The 23,707-nt window shown below is 43.0% G+C and overlaps 1 protein-coding gene across 1 annotated transcript in view; it reads left to right on the top strand.

Annotated features, from left to right (window-relative positions):
* skap1 (src kinase associated phosphoprotein 1) overlaps positions 1-23,707 on the top strand; it is a 278,687-nt gene that overhangs the window by 142,051 nt on the left and 112,929 nt on the right. The window contains exon 8 of the mRNA XM_061931992.1: positions 3,534-3,597. Within this exon, the coding sequence (XP_061787976.1) occupies positions 3,534-3,597 (64 nt within the window). The remainder of the gene's footprint in view (positions 1-3,533; positions 3,598-23,707) is intronic.

The raw sequence follows: 23,707 nt of genomic DNA, 5'->3' as shown, positions 1-23,707 counted from the left end.
AGAGACATGAAACAAAAACCTCTCCGTAGGTCTCACTTAGACCTACATTTCATAAATTGACAACCCCCAGCAAAAATCAACAGCAAGTTTGCTATTCCCCCTTCAAAACAATTATTTTGTAAAAACCGGTCACCTTCCTTCAAAAACTATCTCCTCTGAGCGCGTTTGTCGTTTCGCCTTCAAACTAACACAGGAGAGAGATTATACCCGTGTGCATAAATTAACAGAACAGTTTTTTTATAACTGCTCCGGTTTTGATTTTATGACCCTTCAAAGACCCGCTGCGGTGATGCTGCTGCAATGCTGTTTTTTTAAGATGGCTGCTTAAAAGCAGGAAGCACCAACGTGCCCACACAATGCAGACAAGGTAGGTACACTAGACAAAAGTCTTGGGACACTTCAGACTAAAAGTAGACAAAAGTATTGGGACACTTAGGACTAGCACCTGCCAAATACGCGGGCCCGACCAACGCTGCTTGCAGCTTTAATTATAACTGTTACTACATTACATTTATACTTACATCATGTATATAAAACCTAAATGGAGCTGTTTGGATGTTTTTAAGGGACAGAATAGAGCAACTCCATAGGCTCCATTGTAAACAGACTTTTAAATTCATTTATTTAATATTTAGAATGCATTAAAAAAAATCCATCCTTTGTCATGTCCTTCATAATGATTGTGAACGATAGGCAAAATAAAATAAAAAAAGTGCAGTTCCCCTTTAATAACACTGGCTTTTTACATCTGTCGCACCTGCCGAAAATGCAAAATAAAGAAGGAAAAAAACATATATAAATCGCACTGGAGCCCGGCCAAACTATGAAAAAAACTGCGACTTATAGTCCGAAAAATACGGTATTATACAATATTAGTTCATTTGGCACAGGGGTCGGCAACCTTCAGCATACAAAGAGCCATTTGAGCCCATTTCCGCCCAAATAAAACCCACTATCAATCAATCAATCAATCAATCTTTATTTATATAGCCCTAAATCACAAGTGTCTCAAAGGGCTGCACAAGCCACAACGACATCCTCGGTACAAAGCCCACATACGGGCAAGGAAAAACTCACCCCAGTGGGACGTCGATGTGAATGACTATGAGAAACCTTGGAGAGGACCGCATATGTGGGTAACCCCCCCCCCTCTAGGGGAGACCGAAAGCAATGGATGTCGAGTGGGTCTGACATAATATTGTGAGAGTCCAGTCCATAGTGGATCCAACATAATAGTAAGAGTCCAGTCCATAGTGGGGCCAGCAGGACACCACCCCGAGCGGAGACGGGTCAGCAGCGCAGAGATGTTCCCAGCCGATGCACAGGCGAGCGGTCCACCCCGGGTCCCGACTCTGGACAGCCAGCACTTCATCCATGGCCACCGGACCTGTGCCCCCCCCCTCAAGGAAAAGGGGAGCAGAGGAGAAAAGAAAAGAAACGGCAGATCAACTGGTCTAACAGGGGGGCTATTTAAAGGCTAGAGTATACAAATGAGTTTTAAGATGGGACTTAAATGCTTCTACTGAGGTAGCATCTCTAATTGTTACCGGGAGGGCATTCCATAGTACTGGAGCCCGAATAGAAAACGCTCTATAGCCCGCAGACTTTTTTTGGGCTCTGGGAATCACTAATAAGCCGGAGTTCTTTGAACGCAGATTTCTTGCCGGGACATATGGTACAATGCAATCGACACTAAGAGCCGCAAACTCTGTTTGATCCCCAAAATGAAGATAACACCACTTATAGTTTCAATCCACTTATGTTATGGCATTCATGAAAAAAACTCACCAAGTATTTTTTTGCGATCGGCTTTCCGCAGCCGTTCCGAAACTAAAACTGCTCTTTTTCAGTCATCTCCAGCTGGGTGTTTGTCCACAAATGCTGTGCGCTTGTTCTGGAAATGTAATTAGATTTTTTTTTGTTTTTTGCTGCTTTCGCCCCACATATCAGGTGAACCAACCGTGTCAACAATGAAAGCAAACAAATCCGTCCATGAAGCATTAAATGTTGTCAGAAATATTTCTAAAAAGGGCTAAAAACAATCAACTGCTTGGCAGCAAGAGATGACACGTAGGGGTGTGACGTACATTTCAATCGCCAAAGTATTTGGCAATTGAAGATTGAGATTGGGTGGTATAATCAAGGTGTGCCAAAAGACCATAGGCACTACCTTGAACCCCCTGAACCAGATCTATCAGGCCAGAGTCATCCAGAAGGCAAAGGCAATTCTGGTCAACCCTCAGCACCCTCTCTTCTCAGAGTTTAGACTCTTACCCTCAGGATGCCAGTACGCCCCTACTAATAGAAAGGCCAAAAACAACAGATACATAAGATCCTTTGTTCCCTCAGCTGTTGCCTCTATAAATGAGCTTCTTAAACAAGCTTAGCTGCTATGCAGTCACTTGAGTGGGAAGCGACGTGTGATGATTAGTTTTTATTGTTTTACAAATGTTTTTAGTTTTTAGCTCAATGCGTTCATGATGGTTTGTATGTTGTATGTATTTTATGTATTTGTACCTTGTTTTACTGTTGTACCTTGTTTTTACTGTTGTACTTCGTTTTTACTGTTACACCTTGTTTTTTACTGTTGTACCTCGTTTTACTGTTGAACCTTGTTTTTAATGACTACTGCTGCAAACCAAATTGCCCCTCAGGGACAATAAAGATTTTCTAAGTGTAAGTCTAAGTATAGTACAATACTTTTTATTTTTATATTACGAGATCGCCGAACTCTTCAAAATAACAACTGTTACAAAATAAATACGCCATTATTTCGTCGGTTAGTTTGGAAGGGGGTCGAGTGTTTCAGGGACTAACAACCAGTGATTTTACCAAACGTTCCTGGCGGCGTTTCACTCACGTTGACGCGAATTCTCGTGATTTTCCGCGTCATAGCTGTAAATTTGTTTTTTATTGCTCATTTCCGGCGTTCTTTCTGCGAATCCGTTCACACAGAAATAATATTACCGTATTTTTCGGAGTATAAGTCGCTCCGGAGTATAAGTCGCACCGGCCGTAAATGCATAATAAAGAAGGGAAAAAACATATATAAGTCGTACTGGAGTATAAGTCGCATTTTTGGGGGAAATTTATTTGATAAAACCCAACACCAAGAATAGACATTTGAAAGGCAATTTAAAATAAATAAAGAATAGTGAACAACAGGCTGAATAAGTGTACGTTATATGAGGCATAAATAACCAACTGAGAACGTGCCTGGTATGTTAACGTAACATATTATGGTAAGAGTCATTTAAATAACTATAACATGCTATACGTTTACCAAACAATCCATCACTCCTAATCGCTAAATCCCATGAAATCTTATACGTCTAGTCTCTTACGTGAATGAGCTAAATAATATTATATGATATTTTACAGTAATGTGTTAATAATTTCACACATAAGTCGCTCCTGAGTATAAGTCGCACCCCCGGCCAAACTATGAAAAAAACTGCAACTTTTAGTCCGAAAAATACGGTACATACGATTTTCTTGTGTTGCTGAAGTTTTTTTTTATCCTATGTCTCTAGTTCACTGCCAGCAGTCCTGAGGAGGCTCGAGAGTGGGTCAACCACATCAGTTTTGTCCTGCGAGGTAAGCACCTGTACTTTTAACCCCTTAAAGCCTGCACCACTCATAGACAGAAAATTCCAATTATTTGTAACTAAAGTTTTTCTTAGATATATACAGGTAAAAGCCAGTAAATTAGAATATTTTGAAAAACTTGATTTATTTCAGTAATTGCATTCAAAAGGTGTAACTTGTACATTATATTTATTCATTGCACACAGACTGATGCATTCAAATGTTTATTTCATTTAATTTTGATGATTTGAAGTGGCAACAAATGAAAATCCAAAATTCCGTGTGTCACAAAATTAGAATATTACTTAAGGCTAATACAAAAAAGGGATTTTTAGAAATGTTGGCCAACTGAAAAGTATGAAAATGAAAAATATGAGCATGTACAATACTCAATACTTGGTTGGAGCTCCTTTTGCCTCAATTACTGCGTTAATGCGGCGTGGCATGGAGTCGATGAGTTTCTGGCACTGCTCAGGTGTTATGAGAGCCCAGGTTGCTCTGATAGTGGCCTTCAACTCTTCTGCGTTTTTGGGTCTGGCATTCTGCATCTTCCTTTTCACAATACCCCACAGATTTTCTATGGGGCTAAGGTCAGGGGAGTTGGCGGGCCAATTTAGAACAGAAATACCATGGTCCGTAAACCAGGCACGGGTAGATTTTGCGCTGTGTGCAGGCGCCAAGTCCTGTTGGAACTTGAAATCTCCATCTCCATAGAGCAGGTCAGCAGCAGGAAGCATGAAGTGCTCTAAAACTTGCTGGTAGACGGCTGTGTTGACCCTGGATCTCGGGAAACAGAGTGGACCGACACCAGCAGATGACATGGCACCCCAAACCATCACCCAACCATGCAAATTTTGCATTTCCTTTGGAAATCAAGGTCCCAGAGTCTGGAGGAAGACAGGAGAGGCACAGGATCCACGTTGCCTGAAGTCTACTGTAAAGTTTCCACCATCAGTGATGGTTTGGGGTGCCATGTCATCTGCTGGTGTCGGTCCACTCTGTTTCCTGAGATCCAGGGTCAACGCAGCCGTCTACCAGCAAGTTTTAGAGCACTTCATGCTTCCTGCTGCTGACCTGCTCTATGGAGATGGAGATTTCAAGTTCCAACAGGACTTGGCGCCTGCACACAGCGCAAAATCTACCCGTGCCTGGTTTACGGACCATGGTATTTCTGTTCTAAATTGGCCCGCCAACTCCCCTGACCTTAGCCCCATAGAAAATCTGTGGGGTATTGTGAAAAGGAAGATGCAGAACGCCAGACCCAAAAACGCAGAAGAGTTGAAGGCCACTATCAGAGCTCTCATAACACCTGAGCAGTGCCAGAAACTCATCGACTCCATGCCACGCCGCATTAACGCAGTAATTGAGGCAAAAGGAGCTCCAACCAAGTATTGAGTATTGTACATGCTCATATTTTTCATTTTCATACTTTTCAGTTGGCCAACATTTCTAAAAACCCCTTTTTTGTATTAGCCTTAAGTAATATTCTAATTTTGTGACACACGGAATTTTGGATTTTCATTTGTTGCCACTTCAAATCATCAAAATTAAATGAAATAAACATTTGAATGCATCAGTCTGTGTGCAATGAATAAATATAATGTACAAGTTACACCTTTTGAATGCAATTACTGAAATAAATCAAGTTTTTCAAAATATTCTAATTTACTGGCTTTTACCTGTATATATATATTTTTTTTTTACATAAGTCAATTTCCATATATGATTTTCAATTTGCCGGTCACAAAATATTATTTGGATGTTATTTTCATAACAAACCAAAACATAATGCAACACACAGAAATATCTCTCAGGTTATTTCCGAACATAAAAACATTTATCATCATCATCTCCCCCCAGTGCTGCAGATCACTTTAATTCACATTCTCGATCATTTTCAAAGCACCTTCAATCTTGTAATTATTTGCCATCTAAAAAACATACAAAAAGTCGACATAATTATTTTTTTCCCTTTTAACTGATTTTTTTTTTACCTCATAAAAATAATTAATTATTGCAACACACACCTAGTGATCACCACAAATACAGCAAATCTGATATGTATATTTTATCTCTAAATATATTACAATGTGTAATGTAAACATATTTATTAAAAACATCTAAAGACTGTATGATGCTCGGTGGTATTTATAATGCAGGAAATGCAATTAAATGCCAATTGACTAATTTAGAGTTACATTACCTTTAATACCTGCTGTTTCAAATTTGATACACACATTTTTAACTGTAAAGTATTTTATGAAATATTAATACATTTCACATTCCTACTGATGTGTCAGTAAAAAAATAATTTTTTTCTTACCTCATCTCTTTCAAATTTGGCAAAGTTTCTCTTCAAAATCAGGTGTCTCTCGTTTCTGCTTTGTGGCAATGTTGCATGACTGGAAAGCCCTCTAATACGTCCATTACTGCCCTCATGTGGATTATACATGTAATGCATGCATCTGATCTGATACGTCAGGTGTTTTAGTGAACAATAATGACGCTGATGATGGAGAGGGCTCTAAAGCGTATGTATCACTTATGATACGTTAGGCGTTTTAGGGTTAAATGCTGCTCTTGTTGAGGAACTTTGTCTTGTCAATGGAGTATCAAATGAAAAACAGGCGAGCAGACAAAACTTTATTGTCATGTGGTCTTATTATGTATTATGTCGACCCCCACTCCTCCCCCTTCCTCCTCTGACCCTCCTACTGAATTCCAGCTTACAGGAAATTGATTTGTAGCTGTTCTGGTTATCCTCCTGTGACATTGATTTCTGTTCCGACCTGATACCTCGTGTTGCAGTGGCCCCGTCGCCTGCAATGAGGCCGCTCGTCCATCTGAGCGGGCCGCCGTGCCCCGTCTATAACGGGCTCGGGCCAGGCCGGTCGCTTGCGGGAAGTAACGGACACTCTGCAGTTTGTCTTACTTCCTCTCTACCACAAAAAGCAGCGTCGGCGATGATGGATTGCCGTCCTCCGAACAGGCGGCGGCTCTCCATCCTCAGCACTTTTTGCCACTTTCAAAGAATTAGGGGTGGCGGCTAGGGAAAGAGGGCAGAGCCACGAGCGCGTCGTACGAAAGACTGCATCCGAATTGAAAGCATTGACGTATCGTTCATGCGTCTGGCAAACATATGAAGCAAGCTTTGTACTTAAAAGTTAAACTTTACAAATAAAGTAATCAAGATTTTTCCTTTTGAAAAATACATCAGTTGTAGAGATGCGCGGTTTGCGGACACAACCGCGGAGTCCGCGGATTATCCGCGGATCGGGCGGATGAAATTAAAAAAACTAAGATTTTATCCGCTCGCGGGTCGGGTCGGGCGGATTAATTTTTTTTTTTTTTTTTTTTTTTGCGGGTGGCAGTTAAACCAATTCGGAAATATATATACATAGTTAAATGTTGTTACCCACATACGAAAAACGAGCAGGCACCTGCTGCATATGCCACAACAGAAGAAAAAAAAAGAAAAGAGATGGACACTTTTACGGAGCGGAGAAGGGACGCCTCGCCGGGGTCCGGGACCGAGGCCCCTTCCCCCGAGAGGGCCCCACCGGGAGCCGTAGCTGAGGCGATCCGCGAGAAGGGCCCGACGCACGTCCAGGGTCACTACCGCGCCCACCGCACCGACACCCCGCCTCGTCCGCTTTCGCCGCGGCCGGCGTCACGCGCAGCAGGTAAGCAGCTTACCTGCCCGCCACCCCCGTGGCCGGGGGCTCGTAACATGGGTCACTCCGCGCGCTCCGCCCGCGCAGCTTACCTGCTTGCCACCCCTGTTGCCGGGGGCGCGTAACAGGGGTCACTCCGCGCGTAGTGCGCTCATGAAAGGGGTGGGGCTCACCCTGGTTGATATAGAGAGCAGGACGGTGGCCATGGAAGTCGGAACCCGCTAAGGAGTGTGTAACAACCCACCTGCCGAATCAACTAGCCCTGAAAATGGATGGCGCTGGAGCGTGGGCCCATATCTGGCCGTCGCCGGCAGCGAGACGCGCTTGGAGGTGCGCTCAGCGCGGCTCCCATATGATTGCGCACTGGTGTGCGTCTGGGTCGTGACAGCGTGGCACGCGAATGTCTGTGCATTGGATCAGTCTCCTTTCTTTAACAGGCAAAAGCTTTATAACCTCACCATACCTGCCAACTTTTAAATCAGAAAAACCTAGTAGCCAGGGTCCAAGGGCCGCAGGCCCCGGTAGGTCCAGGACAAAGTCCTGGTGGAGGGTTCAGGGCTTCGCCCCCCGACGCAAAATGACTATTAGCATTCAGACAGGTTAAAATGTTGCTAAAACCATCACTTTTCTATCAGTCACAGTGACTTTTCAAAACAAAAATATTACAGCAAAAATCATATGGGTTGATTGACATGTTTATTCTGTAAGCTAACTTCAATAGTTTGAAATTATTTTGACAGTTAATGCCAGTTATCCTGTCAACCTTTCACAAGACTTCAATTTGTTAATTGAAAGTATAAATAGTATAAACACTTTTAACAGTATGTCGTGCTGTGAAATACAGCTGACAGGATTGTGCATGCATGGTGCAGGAGAACAAAGGACTTCTTTCATTTAAGGTTTGTGATAAACCATCAAACTCATTCGTTAAAAGGACTCTATAGTAATATAAAGCGAATTTTTCTGGACATTATCATGCAAGAAAAGTTTATTTTTGGGATCGCGATCACCGCCTAATGATTTTTAAAGGTTGCATTACATTATTAACTGTCCCATGTGATCAGCCAGTGCGATTGGAAGTCCATGCTCAATTATTGCCTCCGTAAATAAAACTTCGGCATTTATCACATCCAAAGAATCTGTTTGGGCGACGAAAAACGTTGAAAGTTTTCCACTTGTATCGCTAGCAACGGCATTAGACTTGTGTTTTTTTGTCCCAACGTGGTCTTTTACATCGCTAATTCCTCCGTGTCCGATCGAAAAATCTTGTCTGCACAAGGTGCAATTCGCGTAGTTTTCACCCTTTTTTTTAATTTTTTTATTAATATTAGATATATAACAACGGGCGGATGGTGGGCGGGTGCAGTTCTGCTCAAACGTTACATCGGGTGGATGGCGGATGGTTGACGACTTTCTGACGCGGTTGCGGATGAAATAATTGCCTATCCGCGCATCTCTAATCAGTTGAATATTATTTGACCCTTTGTTGTTTTCAGACTCAAATCTTGTTTGTTACTGTTTCAATCTGGGGGTTTTTCAGTCTCAGGCCTTTGTATTTCATATTGAAATATTTTTCTTTTCAGATTCCGACTTTTGGTTTATATTTTGTAGGGCTGTGAATCTTTAACCTGACTCTCGCCAGCTCTTTGTAGTTCGCTGAGCTCATACTTGCCAACCTTCCCGGATTTTCCGGGAGACTCCCGAAATTCAGCGCCTCTCCCGAAAACCTCCCGGGACAAATTTTCTCCCGAAAATCTCCCGAAATTCAGGCCGCGCTGGAGGGGGCCTCCAGCTCTATGCGGGCCTGACCTGTTTTCACATCCGCTTTCCCACAATATAAACAGCGTGCCTGCCCAATCACGTTATAACTGTAGAATGATCGAGGGCGAGTTCTTGGTTTTTTATGTGGGTTTATTGTTAGGCAGTTTCATTAACGTCCTCCCAGCGCTGCAACAACAGCAGTCACGTTTTCGTCTACCGTAAAGCAGTTCGTCTGCCGTAAACAGCAATGTTGTGACACTCTTAAACAGGACAATACTGCCATCTACTGTACATGCATATGTGACAATAACATCTAGGGCTTTTAGAGAGTGCACAACTGCGCACACAACAAGGAGACGAAGCAGAATGCATCATCAGAGAGGGTGTTCAGCATGGTTAGAAAAATAGCGACAGAGAATAGAACAAGGATGGACAATTCAACCCTTAACTCAACAATGAGTAGATGAGTGTTATGTATGTGTATATGTGTGAATAAATGAACACTGAAATTCAAGTATTTCTCTTATTTATATATATATATATATATATATATATATATATACATATATATATATATATATATTAGAGATGCGCGGATAGGCAATTATTTCATCCGCAACCACATCACAAAAGTCGTCAACCATCCGCCATCCACCCGATCTAACATTTAATCAAAACCGCACCCGCCCGTTGTTATATATCTAATATAGACGATGCAAGGCATTAGTGAGGTTATAAAGCTTTTGCCTGTTAAAGAAAGGAGACTGATCCAATGCAGCAGAGACATTCGCGTGCCACGCTGTCACGGCCCAGACGCACACCAGTGCGCAATCATCTGGGAGCCGCGCTGAGCGCACCTCCAAGCGCGTGGAGGTGCGCTCGCGCCCGAGGCTTCAGCACGCACCGCGGCGGCCATCCTACTCGTCGCGGCCTAGCCCTCGCGGCTCTCGCTGCCAGCGACGGCCGGGTACGGGCCCGACGCTCCAGCGCCATCCATTTTCAGGGCTAGTTGATTCGGCAGGTGGGTTGTTACACACTCTTTAGCGGGTTCCGACTTCCATGGCCACCGTCCTGCTGTCTATATCAACCAACACCTTTTCTGGGGTCTGATGAGCGTCGGCATCGGGCGCCTTAACCCGGCGTTCGGTCCATCCCGCAGCGCCAGTTCTGCTTACCAAAAGTGGCCCACTCGGCTCACCAGGGTGAGCCCCACCCCTTTCGTGAGCGCACTGCGCGCGGAGTGACCCCTGTTACGCGCCCCCGGCAACGGGGGTGGCGGGCAGGTAAGCTGCGCGGGCGGAGCGCGCGGAGTGACCCCTGTTACGAGCCCCCGACCACGGGGGTGGCAGGCAGGTAAGCTGCTTACCTGCTGCGCGTGACGCCGGCCACGGCGAAGGCGGACGAGGCGGGGTGTCGGTGCGGTGGTGACCCTGGACGTGCGTCGGGCCCTTCTCGCGGATCGCCTCAGCTACGGCTCCCGGTGGGGCCCTCTCGGGGGAAGGGGCCTCGGTCCCGGAACCCGGCGAGGCGTCCCTTCTCCGCTCCGTAAAAGTGTCCATCTCTTTTTTTTTTTCTTCTTCTGTTGTGGCATATGCTGCAGGTGCCTGCTCATTTTTCGTATGTGGGTAACAACATTTAACTATGTATATATATTTCCGAATTGGTTTAACTGCCACCCGCCTGAATCTATTTAAAATCTAATTTTTTTTTATTTCAACCGCCCGACCCGACCCGCGGATAAAATCTAATTTTTTTTCATTTCAACTGCCCGACCCGCGGATAATCCGCGCATCTCTAATATATATACACATATATATATACAGGTAAAAGCCAGTAAATTAGAATATTTTGAAAAACTTGATTTATTTCAGTAATTGCATTCAAAAGGTGTAACTTGTACATTATATTTATTCATTGCACACAGACTGATGCATTCAAATGTTTATTTCATTTAATTTTGATGATTTGAAGTGGCAACAAATGAAAATCCAAAATTCCGTGTGTCACAAAATTAGAATATTACTTAAGGCTAATACAAAAAAGGGATTTTTAGAAATGTTGGCCAACTGAAAAGTATGAAAATGAAAAATATGAGCATGTACAATACTCAATACTTGGTTGGAGCTCCTTTTGCCTCAATTACTGCGTTAATGTGGCATGGCATGGAGTCGATGAGTTTCTGGCACTGCTCAGGTGTTATGAGAGCCCAGGTTGCTCTGATAGTGGCCTTCAACTCTTCTGCGTTTTTGGGTCTGGCATTCTGCATCTTCCTTTTCACAATACCCCACAGATTTTCTATGGGGCTAAGGTCAGGGGAGTTGGCGGGCCAATTTAGAACAGAAATACCATGGTCCGTAAACCAGGCACGGGTAGATTTTGCGCTGTGTGCAGGCGCCAAGTCCTGTTGGAACTTGAAATCTCCATCTCCATAGAGCAGGTCAGCAGCAGGAAGCATGAAGTGCTCTAAAACTTGCTGGTAGACGGCTGCGTTGACCCTGGATCTCAGGAAACAGAGTGGACCGACACCAGCAGATGACATGGCACCCCAAACCATCACCCAACCATGCAAATTTTGCATTTCCTTTGGAAATCGAGGTCCCAGAGTCTGGAGGAAGACAGGAGAGGCACAGGATCCACGTTGCCTGAAGTCTAGTGTAAAGTTTCCACCATCAGTGATGGTTTGGGGTGCCATGTCATCTGCTGGTGTCGGTCCACTCTGTTTCCTGAGATCCAGGGTCAACGCAGCCGTCTACCAGCAAGTTTTAGAGCACTTCATGCTTCCTGCTGCTGACCTGCTCTATGGAGATGGAGATTTCAAGTTCCAACAGGACTTGGCGCCTGCACACAGCGCAAAATCTACCCGTGCCTGGTTTACGGACCATGGTATTTCTGTTCTAAATTGGCCCGCCAACTCCCCTGACCTTAGCCCCATAGAAAATCTGTGGGGTATTGTGAAAAGGAAGATGCAGAATGCCAGACCCAAAAACGCAGAAGAGTTGAAGGCCACTATCAGAGCAACCTGGGCTCTCATAACACCTGAGCAGTGCCAGAAACTCATCGACTCCATGCCACGCCGCATTAACGCAGTAATTGAGGCAAAAGGAGCTCCAACCAAGTATTGAGTATTGTACATGCTCATATTTTTCATTTTCATACTTTTCAGTTGGCCAACATTTCTAAAAATCCCTTTTTTGTATTAGCCTTAAATAATATTCTAATTTTGTGACACACGGAATTTTGGATTTTCATTTGTTGCCACTTCAAATCATCAAAATTAAATGAAATAAACATTTGAATGCATCAGTCTGTGTGCAATGAATAAATATAATGTACAAGTTACACCTTTTGAATGCAATTACTGAAATAAATCAAGTTTTTCAAAATATTCTAATTTACTGGCTTTTACCTGTATATATATATATATATATATATATATATATATATATATATATATATATATATATATATATATATATATATATATATATATATCTAGAATTCACTGAAAGTCAAGTATATAGAAATACTTGACTCCTCCCCTCTTAACCACGCCCACCTCCCGAAATCGGAGATCTCAAGGTTGGCAAGTATGGCTGAGCTCCACACAAGGATCTGGGCTCGAAGGCAATGCAAACTCATCCAAGATAGTGAAAACATAATGAACCAATCAGGATCGCCGGGCGGGATTTCATAGATGTGACGTAGCGCCGAAGCGACTGTTTGATTCAAACAACAATGGCGGCACGCAGCAAGGAGTCGTGTGCTGACATACTGTATTTTGTTTGTACAAACGACATAGATCGTCTACTGACATTGCTGCGTTGTTTCAGCAAAAGTTCTCTAACTTTTTGCTCTGTCGTTATAAGGGGTGTAACGATACGTGTATTTGTATTGAACTGTTTCGGTACGGGGGTTTCGGTTCGGTTCGGAGGTGTACCGAACGAGTTTCCACACGGACATAATAAGTAGCGTACGTTGTGTAAACAATGCACACCGAGGCACAACACACGCCATGAAAGCAACGACCGGGCTACGACAACATATAAAAGCCAGAGCTGGAAGACCCTCCTGCCTCGTTAAGATCTCCCGTTTGGGAACACTTCGACTGCGCGGTGCGGAGGACGGAGGTTTGCCGACATTGTTCAGTAGAGGTAAGGCATGCTTCTGCCAACACGTCAAACATGCTAGCTCATTTGAAGCGGCACCACCCCCAAGTGAACATCGCGTCAACAAAGATAAAGACGAGCAAACAGCTCCCACCTCTTACTGCCAAGTTAGCCAGGCTGGGGGGGGGGGGGGGGGGGGGAAGAAAAGTTAATCTGAGGCTGAGTTGACTTGAAACTGTTTAGCGATTCAGATAGGGAAGATGCTGTGAGAGGCGGGTGGGACCTGCTATTCAGCTGGGAATGACTATAACAGTAAATAAACACAAGACTTATATATACTCTTATTAGCCACAACACAACCAGGCTTATATTTAATATGCCACAAATTAATCCCGCATAACAAACACCTCCCCCCTCCCGTCCATATAACCCGCCAATACAACTCAAACACCTGCACAACACACTCAATCCCACAGCCCAAAGTACCGTTCACCTCCCCAAAGTTCATACAGCACATATATTTCCCCAAAGTTACGTACGTGACATGCACATAGGGGCAAGTACGCACGGGCAAGCGATCAAATGTTTGGAAGCCGCAGCTGCATGCGTACTCACGGTACCGCGTCTGCGTATCCAACTCAAAGTCCTCCTGGTAAGAGTCTCTGTTGTCCCAGTTCTCCACAGGCCAATGGTAAAGCTTGACTGTCATCTTTCGGGAATGTAAACAATGAAACACCGGCTGTGTTATCCGGCACAACAGTCAGGGGGTGCATTCTACGGCGGGGGTGCGTTTTCCGGCACAACACCTGCCGCAATACACCGCTTCCCATCTACAGCTTTCTTCTTTGCTGTCTCCATTGTTCATTGAAAAAATTGTAAAAGATTCACCAACACAGATGTCCAGAATACTGTGGAATTTTGCGATGAAAACAGACGACTTAATAGCTGGCCACCATGCTGTCCCAAAATGTCCTCTACAATCCGTGACGTCACGCGCAGGCGTCATCATACCGAGACGTTTTCAGCAGGATATTTCGCGCAAAATTTAAAATTGCACTTCAGGAAGCTAACCCGGCCCGTATTGGCATGTGTTGCAATGTTAAGATTTCATCATTGATATATAAACTATCAGACTGCGTGGTTGGTAGTAGTGGCTTTCAGTAGGCCTTTAAACAAGTTGAAAAACTTATTGGGGTGTTACCATTTAGTGGTCAATTGTACGGATATGTACTGTACTGTGCAATCTACTAACAAAAGTCTCAATCAATCAATCAATCAAAAAAAGCACTTTATATGTAGAAAAGTTTTGTTAAGAAACCATTCTGAGCCTTATCTTATTTAGTTTTTATTTTATATATGTTGACCACATTAACCCTGGCAATGGACCCTGTGTGTATATGTATGTTATGCCATTGTTTACAAATTTGGTAAATAAATAACCAAAAAATTTATATTTTGTTGTTTTCTTACTGTACCGAAAATGAACCAAACCGTGACCTCTAAACCGAGGTACGTACCGAACCGAACTTTTTGTGTACCGTTACACCCCTAGTCGTTATCCATTATATTGGCTGTTCTGTTTTGGAGATAAGGTAACGAACAAGTGGTTTATCCAATCACATACAATGATTTTTTTTACAAGGCCCCGCCTTCTGAAATACATCTCCTATTGAGAAGTCCCAGATCCTTGTGTGGAGCTCAGCGGACTACAAGGATCTGGCGAGTTTCAGTTTAGTGAATCTTTAGGCTCTACACAATTCGATTCGATTCTTGGGGGTAACGATTCCATTCAGAATCGATTCAAAATCATCCATCCATCCATCCATCCATCCATCCATCTTCTTCCGCTTATCCGAGGTCGGGTCGCGGGGGCAGCAGCTTAAGCAGGGAAGCCCAGACTTCAATCAATCAATCAATCAATCTTTATTTATATAGCCCTAAATCACAAGTGTCTCAAAGGGCTGCACAAGCCACAACGACATCCTCGGTACAAAGCCCACATACGGGCAAGGAAAAACTCACCCCAGTGGGACGTCGATGTGAATGACTATGAGAAACCTTGGAGAGGACCGCATATGTGGGTAACCCCCCCCCTCTAGGGGAGACCGAAAGCAATGGATGTCGAGTGGGTCTGACATAATATTGTGAGAGTCCAGTCCATAGTGGATCCAACATAATAGTAAGAGTCCAGTCCATAGTGGGGCCAGCAGGACACCATCCCGAGCGGAGACGGGTCAGCAGCGTAGAGATGTTCCCAGCCGATGCACAGGCGAGCGGTCCACCCCGGGTCCCGACTCTGGACAGCCAGCACTTCATCCATGGCCACCGGACCTGTGCCCCCCCCCCCCCCCTCAAGGAAAAGGGGAGCAGAGGAGAAAAGAAAAGAAACGGCAGATCAACTGGTCTAACAGGGGGGCTATTTAAAGGCTAGAGTATACAAATGAGTTTTAAGATGGGACTTAAATGCTTCTACTGAGGTAGCATCTCTAATTGTTACCGGGAGGGCATTCCATAGTACTGGAGCCCGAATAGAAAACGCTCTATAGCCCGCAGACTTTTTTTGGGCTCTGGGAATCACTAATAAGCCGGAGTTCTTTGAACGCAGATTTCTTGCCGGGACATATGGTACAATGCAATCGACAAGATAGGACGGAGCTAGACCGTGTAGTATTTTATACGTAAGTAGTAAAACCTTAAAGTCACATCTTAAGTGCACAGGAAGCCAGTGCAGGTGAGCCAGTATAGGCGTAATATGATCAAACTTTCTTGTTCTTGTCAAAAGTCTAGCAGCCGCATTTTGTACCAACTGTAATTTTTTAATGCTAGACATAGGGAGACCCGAAAATAATACGTTACAATAGTCGAGACGAGACGTAACGAACGCATGAATAATGATCTCAGCGTCGCTAGTGGATAAAATAGAACGAATTTTAGCGATATTACGGAGATGAAAGAAGGCCGTTTTAGTAACACTCTTAATGTGTGATTCAAAGGAGAGAGTTGGGTGGAAGATAATACCCAGATTCTTTACTGATTCGCCTTGTGTAATTGTTTGGTTGTCAAATGTTAAGGTGGTATTATTAAATAAATGTCGGTGTTTAGCAGGACCGATAATCAGCATTTCCATTTTCTTGGCGTTGAGTTGCAAGAAGTTAGCGGACATCCATTGTTTAATTTCATTAAGACACGCCTCCAGCTGACTACAATCCGGCGTGTTGGTCAGCTTTAGGGGCATGTAGAGTTGGGTGTCATCAGCATAACAATGAAAGCTAACACCGTATTTGCGTATGATGTCGCCTAGCGGCAGCATGTAAATACTAAAGAGTGCAGGGCCAAGAACCGAACCCTGAGGAACTCCGCACGTTACCTTAACATAGTCCGAGGTCACATTATTATGGGAGACGCATTGCATCCTGTCAGTAAGATAAGAGTTAAACCACGACAAAGCTAAGTCTGACATACCAATACGTGTTTTGATACGCTCTAATAAAATATTATGATCGACGGTATCGAAAGCAGCGCTAAGATCAAGAAGCAGCAACATAGATGACGCATCAGAATCCATCGTTAGCAGTAGATCATTAGTCATTTTTGCGAGGGCTGTCTCCGTAGAGTGATTTGCCCTGAAACCGGATTGAAAAGGTTCACAGAGATTGTTAGACACTAAGTGTTCATTTAGCTGCTGTGCGACAATTTTTTCGAGGATTTTCGAAATAAAGGGAAGGTGGGACACCGGTCGGTAGTTTACCATGAGGTCAGGATCAAGGTTAGGTCTTTTGAGCAGAGGATGAATAACCGCTTTCTTGAATGCTAGGGGAACAGTGCCAGAGGAAAGTGATAAGTTTATAATATTTAGCACTGATGGACCTAATAATACAAAAAGCTCCTTGATAAGTTTCCCAGGAAGTGGGTCAAGTAAACATGTTGTTTGTTTTATCCCACTTACACGCTGTAATAGTTCCTTCCCTCTCCCCAGCCACTTCGTCCAGCTCCTCCCGGGGGATCCCGAGGCGTTCCCAGGCCAGCCGGGAGACATAGTCTTCCCAGCGTGTCCTGGGTCTTCCCCGTGGCCTCCTACCGGTCGGACGTGCCCGAAACACCTTCCTAGGGAGGCGTTCGGGTGGCATCCTGACCAGATGCCTGAACCACCTCATCTGGCTCCTCTCGATGTGGAGGAGCAGCAGCTTTACTTTGAGCTCCCCCCGAATGACAGAGCTTCTCACCCTATCTCTAAGGGAGAGCCCCGCCACTCGGCGGAGGAAACTCATTTCGGCCGCTTGTACCCGTGATCTTGTCCTTTCGGTCATGACCCAAAGCTCATGACCATAGGTGAGGATGGGAACGTAGATCGACCGGTAAATCGAGAGCTTTGCCTTCCGGCTCAGCTCCTTCTTCACCACAACGGATCGATACAGCGTCCGCATTACTGAAGATCCCGCAGCGATCCGCCTGTCGATCTCACGATCCACTCTTCCCCCACTCAAAATCAATACTTTTTTAATAACATTGGGTGCCAGTTCTATGATTAACTACATTCTTCCATAAAATAGATAAACAGCTCGGACAAATTTCTATATGACTTACTTACATGCCTAAAATTCTACCCAAACATTGAATAAAGTCAAATACAAATGAGGCAAGAGAAGTATCCGACCCTTTTGTCAAGTGAATCTGTACAACAGATATGATTTGTCTGATAATTAAATATATATGTTTAATTATATTTATGTATTTATTTTATATATACCAAATAATTTAAAAAAATGTTTTAGTTGATTTTTGAGGTGGCGACTTGTCCAGGGTGTACCCCGCCTTCCGCCCGATTGTAGCTGAGATAGGCTCCAGCGCCCCCCGCGACCCCAAAGGGAATAAGCGGTAGAAAATGGATGGATGGATGGATGGATAGTTGATTTTTGATTTTTTTTAAACGATTAAGAATTGTTACAAATAAGAATCGCGATTAATTGGAAAATCCTTTTTTTTTTGGACCCCCTTAATGTAGCGTTGGCATCTTCTATCACGTTGCCTTCAAGGGATTGTGTATAAAACCAAGACAGGCACAACATGAAATTCATATCGTGAAAAACGTATTACTTTTTAAAACTGATGGATATGTGACATGTAGGCTAATATTTTTGTCTCCTTAATATGTCTTGTCTCGTTGTCTCATGTCATTTAGCCTCATTTCAGTCTTTTAGCCTAATCGGTATTAGCATGCTAAATCAAATGTGCATCCGAATTGCAATTCTTATTCATCCCGATTCTAAAACGATTCCCAATTTTCTAAAAATCAATTAAAACATCTTTTTTAATTAAAAACTAGTTATTTAAAATGTTTTAAGGCCATTCCCATGCAATTGGATGGAGATTTTCTAACCTGTACCCTGTTTTGAAAAAGTTTAATTCAAATTATTATACCAAATAACACATTGCGAGAATCGGTTTGAATCGAGAATCGTGTTGAATTGAGAATAGATTCTGAATCCAATCGTTACCTCAGGAATTGGAATCGGATGAAGTTGCTAGGTGCCCAAAGATCCACACCCCTAGTGCATAGTGAGCGTCTTTTCTCTTCAAGGATGGCTAAATGAAACGTAAAAGTGAACGCTCAGCAAAGTACTGTGAAAAAAACGACAAACAAAAAAATGAATGTGGACTTTCTAACAGTGTATTATTTTTCTAATAAAATGATTGCGTCGCTGATCCAGTGATTGGAGACCTCTGGTGTAGCCTGCATGAAGTTTTGCGTATACCGTATTTTCCGCACTATAAGGCGCACCGGATTATTAGCCGCACCTTCAATGAATTACATATTTCATAACTTTGTCCACCAATAAGCCACCCCGGATTATAAGCCGCGCCTACGCTGCGCTAAAGGGAATGTCAAAAAAACAGTCAGATAGTTCAGTCAAACTTTAATAATATATTGAAAACCAGCGTTCTAACAACTCTGTCCCAAAATGTACGCAAATGTGCAATCACAAACATAGTAAAATTCAAAATGGTGTAGAGCAATAGCAACATAATGTTGCTCGAACGTTAATGTCACAACACACAAAATAAACATAGCGCTCACCTTCTGAAGTTATTCTTCATTCGTAAATCCTTCGAATTCTTCGTCTTCGGTGTCCGAATTGAAAAGTTGCGCAAGCGTGGGATCCAAAAATGGCCGGCTCCGTCTCGTCGAAGTCATCGGATTCAGTGTCGCTGTTGTTGTGCAGCAGTTCTGTGAATCCTGCCTTCCGGAAAGCTCGGACCACAGTTGTGACCGAAATATCTGCCCAGGCATTTACGATCCACTGGCAAATGTTGGCGTATGTCGTCCGGCGCTGTCTGCCCGTCTTAGTGAAGGTGTGTTCGCCTTCGGAGCTGTGTGAAAAAAGCCACCCGGCCTCTTCGCGTAAACTTCCCTTAACCACTCGCTCATCTTTTCTTCATCCATCCATCCCTTCGAGTTAGCTTTTATGATGACGCCGGCTGGAAAGGTCTCTTTTGGCAAGGTCTTCCTTTTGAATATCACCATGGGTGGAAGTTAGCATGGCAAGCTAGAACCACAGTGAAGGATGACTTCTCATTCCCTGTGGTGCGAATATTCACCGTACGTGCTCCCGTTCCACAGTGCGGTTCACAGGAATATCAGTTGCTGTGAAATACGGTAGTAATCCGTGTGCGGATGGAGAGATTGCGTCTTTTTATGAACCGGATCCTTTTCGCTTAGTAGGAGCCATTTTGTGGTCTTTACAGATGTAAACAGGAAATGAAACGTACGGTGATATCCGCGCGTTTTTTCTTCTTCTTCCGGGGGCGGGCGGTAGCTTACAGTAGAAGAAGAAGCGCTTCCTGTTCTATGGGGGCGGGTGCTTACCTTGGCGGTTGCTTGCGTAGAAGAAGAAGCGCTTCCTGTTCTACCGGGGAAAAAGATGGCGGCTGTTTACCGAAGTTGCGAGAACGAAACTTTATGAAAATGAATCGTAATAAAGCGCACCGGGTTATAAGGCGCACTGTTAGCTTTTGAGAAAATTTGTGGTTTTTAGGTGCGCCTTATAGTGCGGAAAATACGGTAATCTTTTTACTTCCTACGTTCCCTGAAGGCAACTTGATAGAGGATGATCCATCCTTTTTTGCTACTTGGGCCAATAATTTAAATGTGAAAAAAAAAAAAGGATTTGGATCTGAAACTGTAAAAAATGTACAATAAACTAAACAACCGACGCTTGATATCCAAATATGTGAAAGTGATGAATTAAAATAAACAATTTTTCAAAAGAATTAGCAGAGTGAGTCATTATTACAGTGGAACCTCCATTTTTTTTTAACTTAACTGGTTCTTGAACAGGGTTCGTAAATCCAAATGTTCGTAAAGTAAAGCAAAATTTCACCTAAGAAACAATATAAATATGAATAATGGGTTCCAGCCTCAACAAAAGTCCATATTTTAGTGAACGTTTGTAGACTTTGAACGCAATAAAAAGTGCTATACAGTATTATATATCAAACATAACAAGGATGTGATGGGTCCACTTTCTCTTTATTAACAAGACAAACCAACAACAAGGACAAGCTCATCTGTCCTATGCGCTGCTCTGCCAACACACATACAGAAGTCCATTTGGTGCCCTCACAATCAATCAGAAATCACAAAAATCCTTGACATAAAAAAGTAAAATCCACTTACGTTAACATCAGCAAAAGAGCAGCTACAAGGAGAGAAAGAAGCAGACCGAGGGGTGTGATGAGAGGTTGCGGCGGGGAGGGGCCGTGTGTGTGGGCTCTTGGAAGAGGCGCCGCTGAACGAGAGTTACCGGTAGTCCTCTCCTCCGCCGTGAATTTGGCATCTTCTTCCAGTAAAGTCCCATTCATCACAACTAAAAACTTGCTGTGGCACGAAGCCTGCTTTGTCAATCTCCTCAATACAGGCAAGCACACACTGGCTGCCAGTGGGACACAAAATGAACGAATGACGCATTCGTACTAGAGGTGAGAATCTTTGGGCACCTCACGATTCGATTACGATTCAGGAGCCGCGATTTGAGTACAAATCAATTATTGATAAATGTATAATTCATGTATATTGATGCAGTTTGACATTTATTTTGTTTTCACTAAATATATGTTTTTTACTTGCAACGTTTAGAAACAGTGCATTTGTAATAAAAACAGTTAAACTAATTCCCACATTTATTAAATCAATAAAAATGTGTTCACAACTGGAACATAAGTGCCCTAAAATAAAGGAGCTGGTCGGATCTCTCTATGAGTCAGCCAAATTTTTCAACTGTCTGCATTACTTTATTTACAATAAATATATCGATTATCGGTTATTGACGTTTACTAATCGATTTTGTAATCGTCCATGTCCGAATTTCCCCCACCTCTAGTTCCCTCACAGAGACATATTTGGCGCGATCTAAAATTTGGAAAAGTTTGCAAACAGAGGGATCCGTAGATCGATGTTCCTCTGTATATTCAATATGAGTGTAAAAAAAAATAAAAATAAAACTCAAATTAATCGCAATTCTTATTTGTAACGATTCTTAATCGATTAAAAAATATACAATTTTTGTTGTTTTTTTTGTTTTGTTTTTGTTAATGTTTTAAAAAATCTGTCCTGTCCAGCCACTTAGACAAATCATATTGTTGATGTCGATCAGTGGTTCTTAACCTTGTTGGAGGTACCGAACACCACCAGTTCCATATGCGCATTCACCGAATCCTTCTTTAGTGAAAAATATATACAGGTAAAAGCCAGTAAATTAGAATATTTTGAAAAACTTGATTTATTTCAGTAATTGCATTCAAAAGGTGTAACTTGTACATTATATTTATTCATTGCACACAGACTGATGCATTCAAATGTTTATTTCATTTAATTTTGATGATTTGAAGTGGCAACAAATGAAAATCCAAAATTCCGTGTGTCACAAAATTAGAATATTACTTAAGGCTAATACAAAAAAGGGATTTTTAGAAATGTTGGCCAACTGAAAAGTATGAAAATGAAAAATATGAGCATGTACAATACTCAATACTTGGTTGGAGCTCCTTTTGCCTCAATTACTGCGTTAATGCGGCGTGGCATGGAGTCGATGAGTTTCTGGCACTGCTCAGGTGTTATGAGAGCCCAGGTTGCTCTGATAGTGGCCTTCAACTCTTCTGCGTTTTTGGGTCTGGCATTCTGCATCTTCCTTTTCACAATACCCCACAGATTTTCTATGGGGCTAAGGTCAGGGGAGTTGGCGGGCCAATTTAGAACAGAAATACCATGGTCCGTAAACCAGGCACGGGTAGATTTTGCGCTGTGTGCAGGCGCCAAGTCCTGTTGGAACTTGAAATCTCCATCTCCATAGAGCAGGTCAGCAGCAGGAAGCATGAAGTGCTCTAAAACTTGCTGGTAGACGGCTGCGTTGACCCTGGATCTCAGGAAACAGAGTGGACCGACACCAGCAGATGACATGGCACCCCAAACCATCACCCAACCATGCAAATTTTGCATTTCCTTTGGAAATCGAGGTCCCAGAGTCTGGAGGAAGACAGGAGAGGCACAGGATCCACGTTGCCTGAAGTCTAGTGTAAAGTTTCCACCATCAGTGATGGTTTGGGGTGCCATGTCATCTGCTGGTGTCGGTCCACTCTGTTTCCTGAGATCCAGGGTCAACGCAGCCGTCTACCAGCAAGTTTTAGAGCACTTCATGCTTCCTGCTGCTGACCTGCTCTATGGAGATGGAGATTTCAAGTTCCAACAGGACTTGGCGCCTGCACACAGCGCAAAATCTACCCGTGCCTGGTTTACGGACCATGGTATTTCTGTTCTAAATTGGCCCGCCAACTCCCCTGACCTTAGCCCCATAGAAAATCTGTGGGGTATTGTGAAAAGGAAGATGCAGAATGCCAGACCCAAAAACGCAGAAGAGTTGAAGGCCACTATCAGAGCAACATGGGCTCTCATAACACCTGAGCAGTGCCAGAAACTCATCGACTCCATGCCACGCCGCATTAACGCAGTAATTGAGGCAAAAGGAGCTCCAACCAAGTATTGAGTATTGTACATGCTCATATTTTTCATTTTCATACTTTTCAGTTGGCCAGCATTTCTAAAAATCCCTTTTTTGTATTAGCCTTAAGTAATATTCTAATTTTGTGACACACGGAATTTTGGATTTTCATTTGTTGCCACTTCAAATCATCAAAATTAAATGAAATAAACATTTGAATGCATCAGTCTGTGTGCAATGAATAAATATAATGTACAAGTTACACCTTTTGAATGCAATTACTGAAATAAATCAAGTTTTTCATAATCTTCTAATTTACTGGCTTTTACCTGTATATATATTTTTTTCAAATTCAAGAAAAAGTCATATGTTTTTTTACTGGTGCACAAAATTAACCGTGCATGAACATCACCTTGTTCAAAGAACAAAACCAACACAGTGCATGAACTCCACAACAAATTACACACCTTACACACATTACCATGAATTAATTAACGTGGACCCCGACTTAAACAAGTTGAAAAACGTATTTGGGTGTTACCATTTAGTGGTCAATTGTATGGAATATGTACTGTATACTGTATAA

The sequence above is a fragment of the Nerophis lumbriciformis genome, linkage group LG39 (genome assembly GCF_033978685.3).
Source record: "Nerophis lumbriciformis linkage group LG39, RoL_Nlum_v2.1, whole genome shotgun sequence".
In the NCBI taxonomy this organism is placed as follows: domain Eukaryota; kingdom Metazoa; phylum Chordata; class Actinopteri; order Syngnathiformes; family Syngnathidae; genus Nerophis; species Nerophis lumbriciformis.
This window is presented reverse-complemented; position numbering and strand designations above follow the sequence as displayed.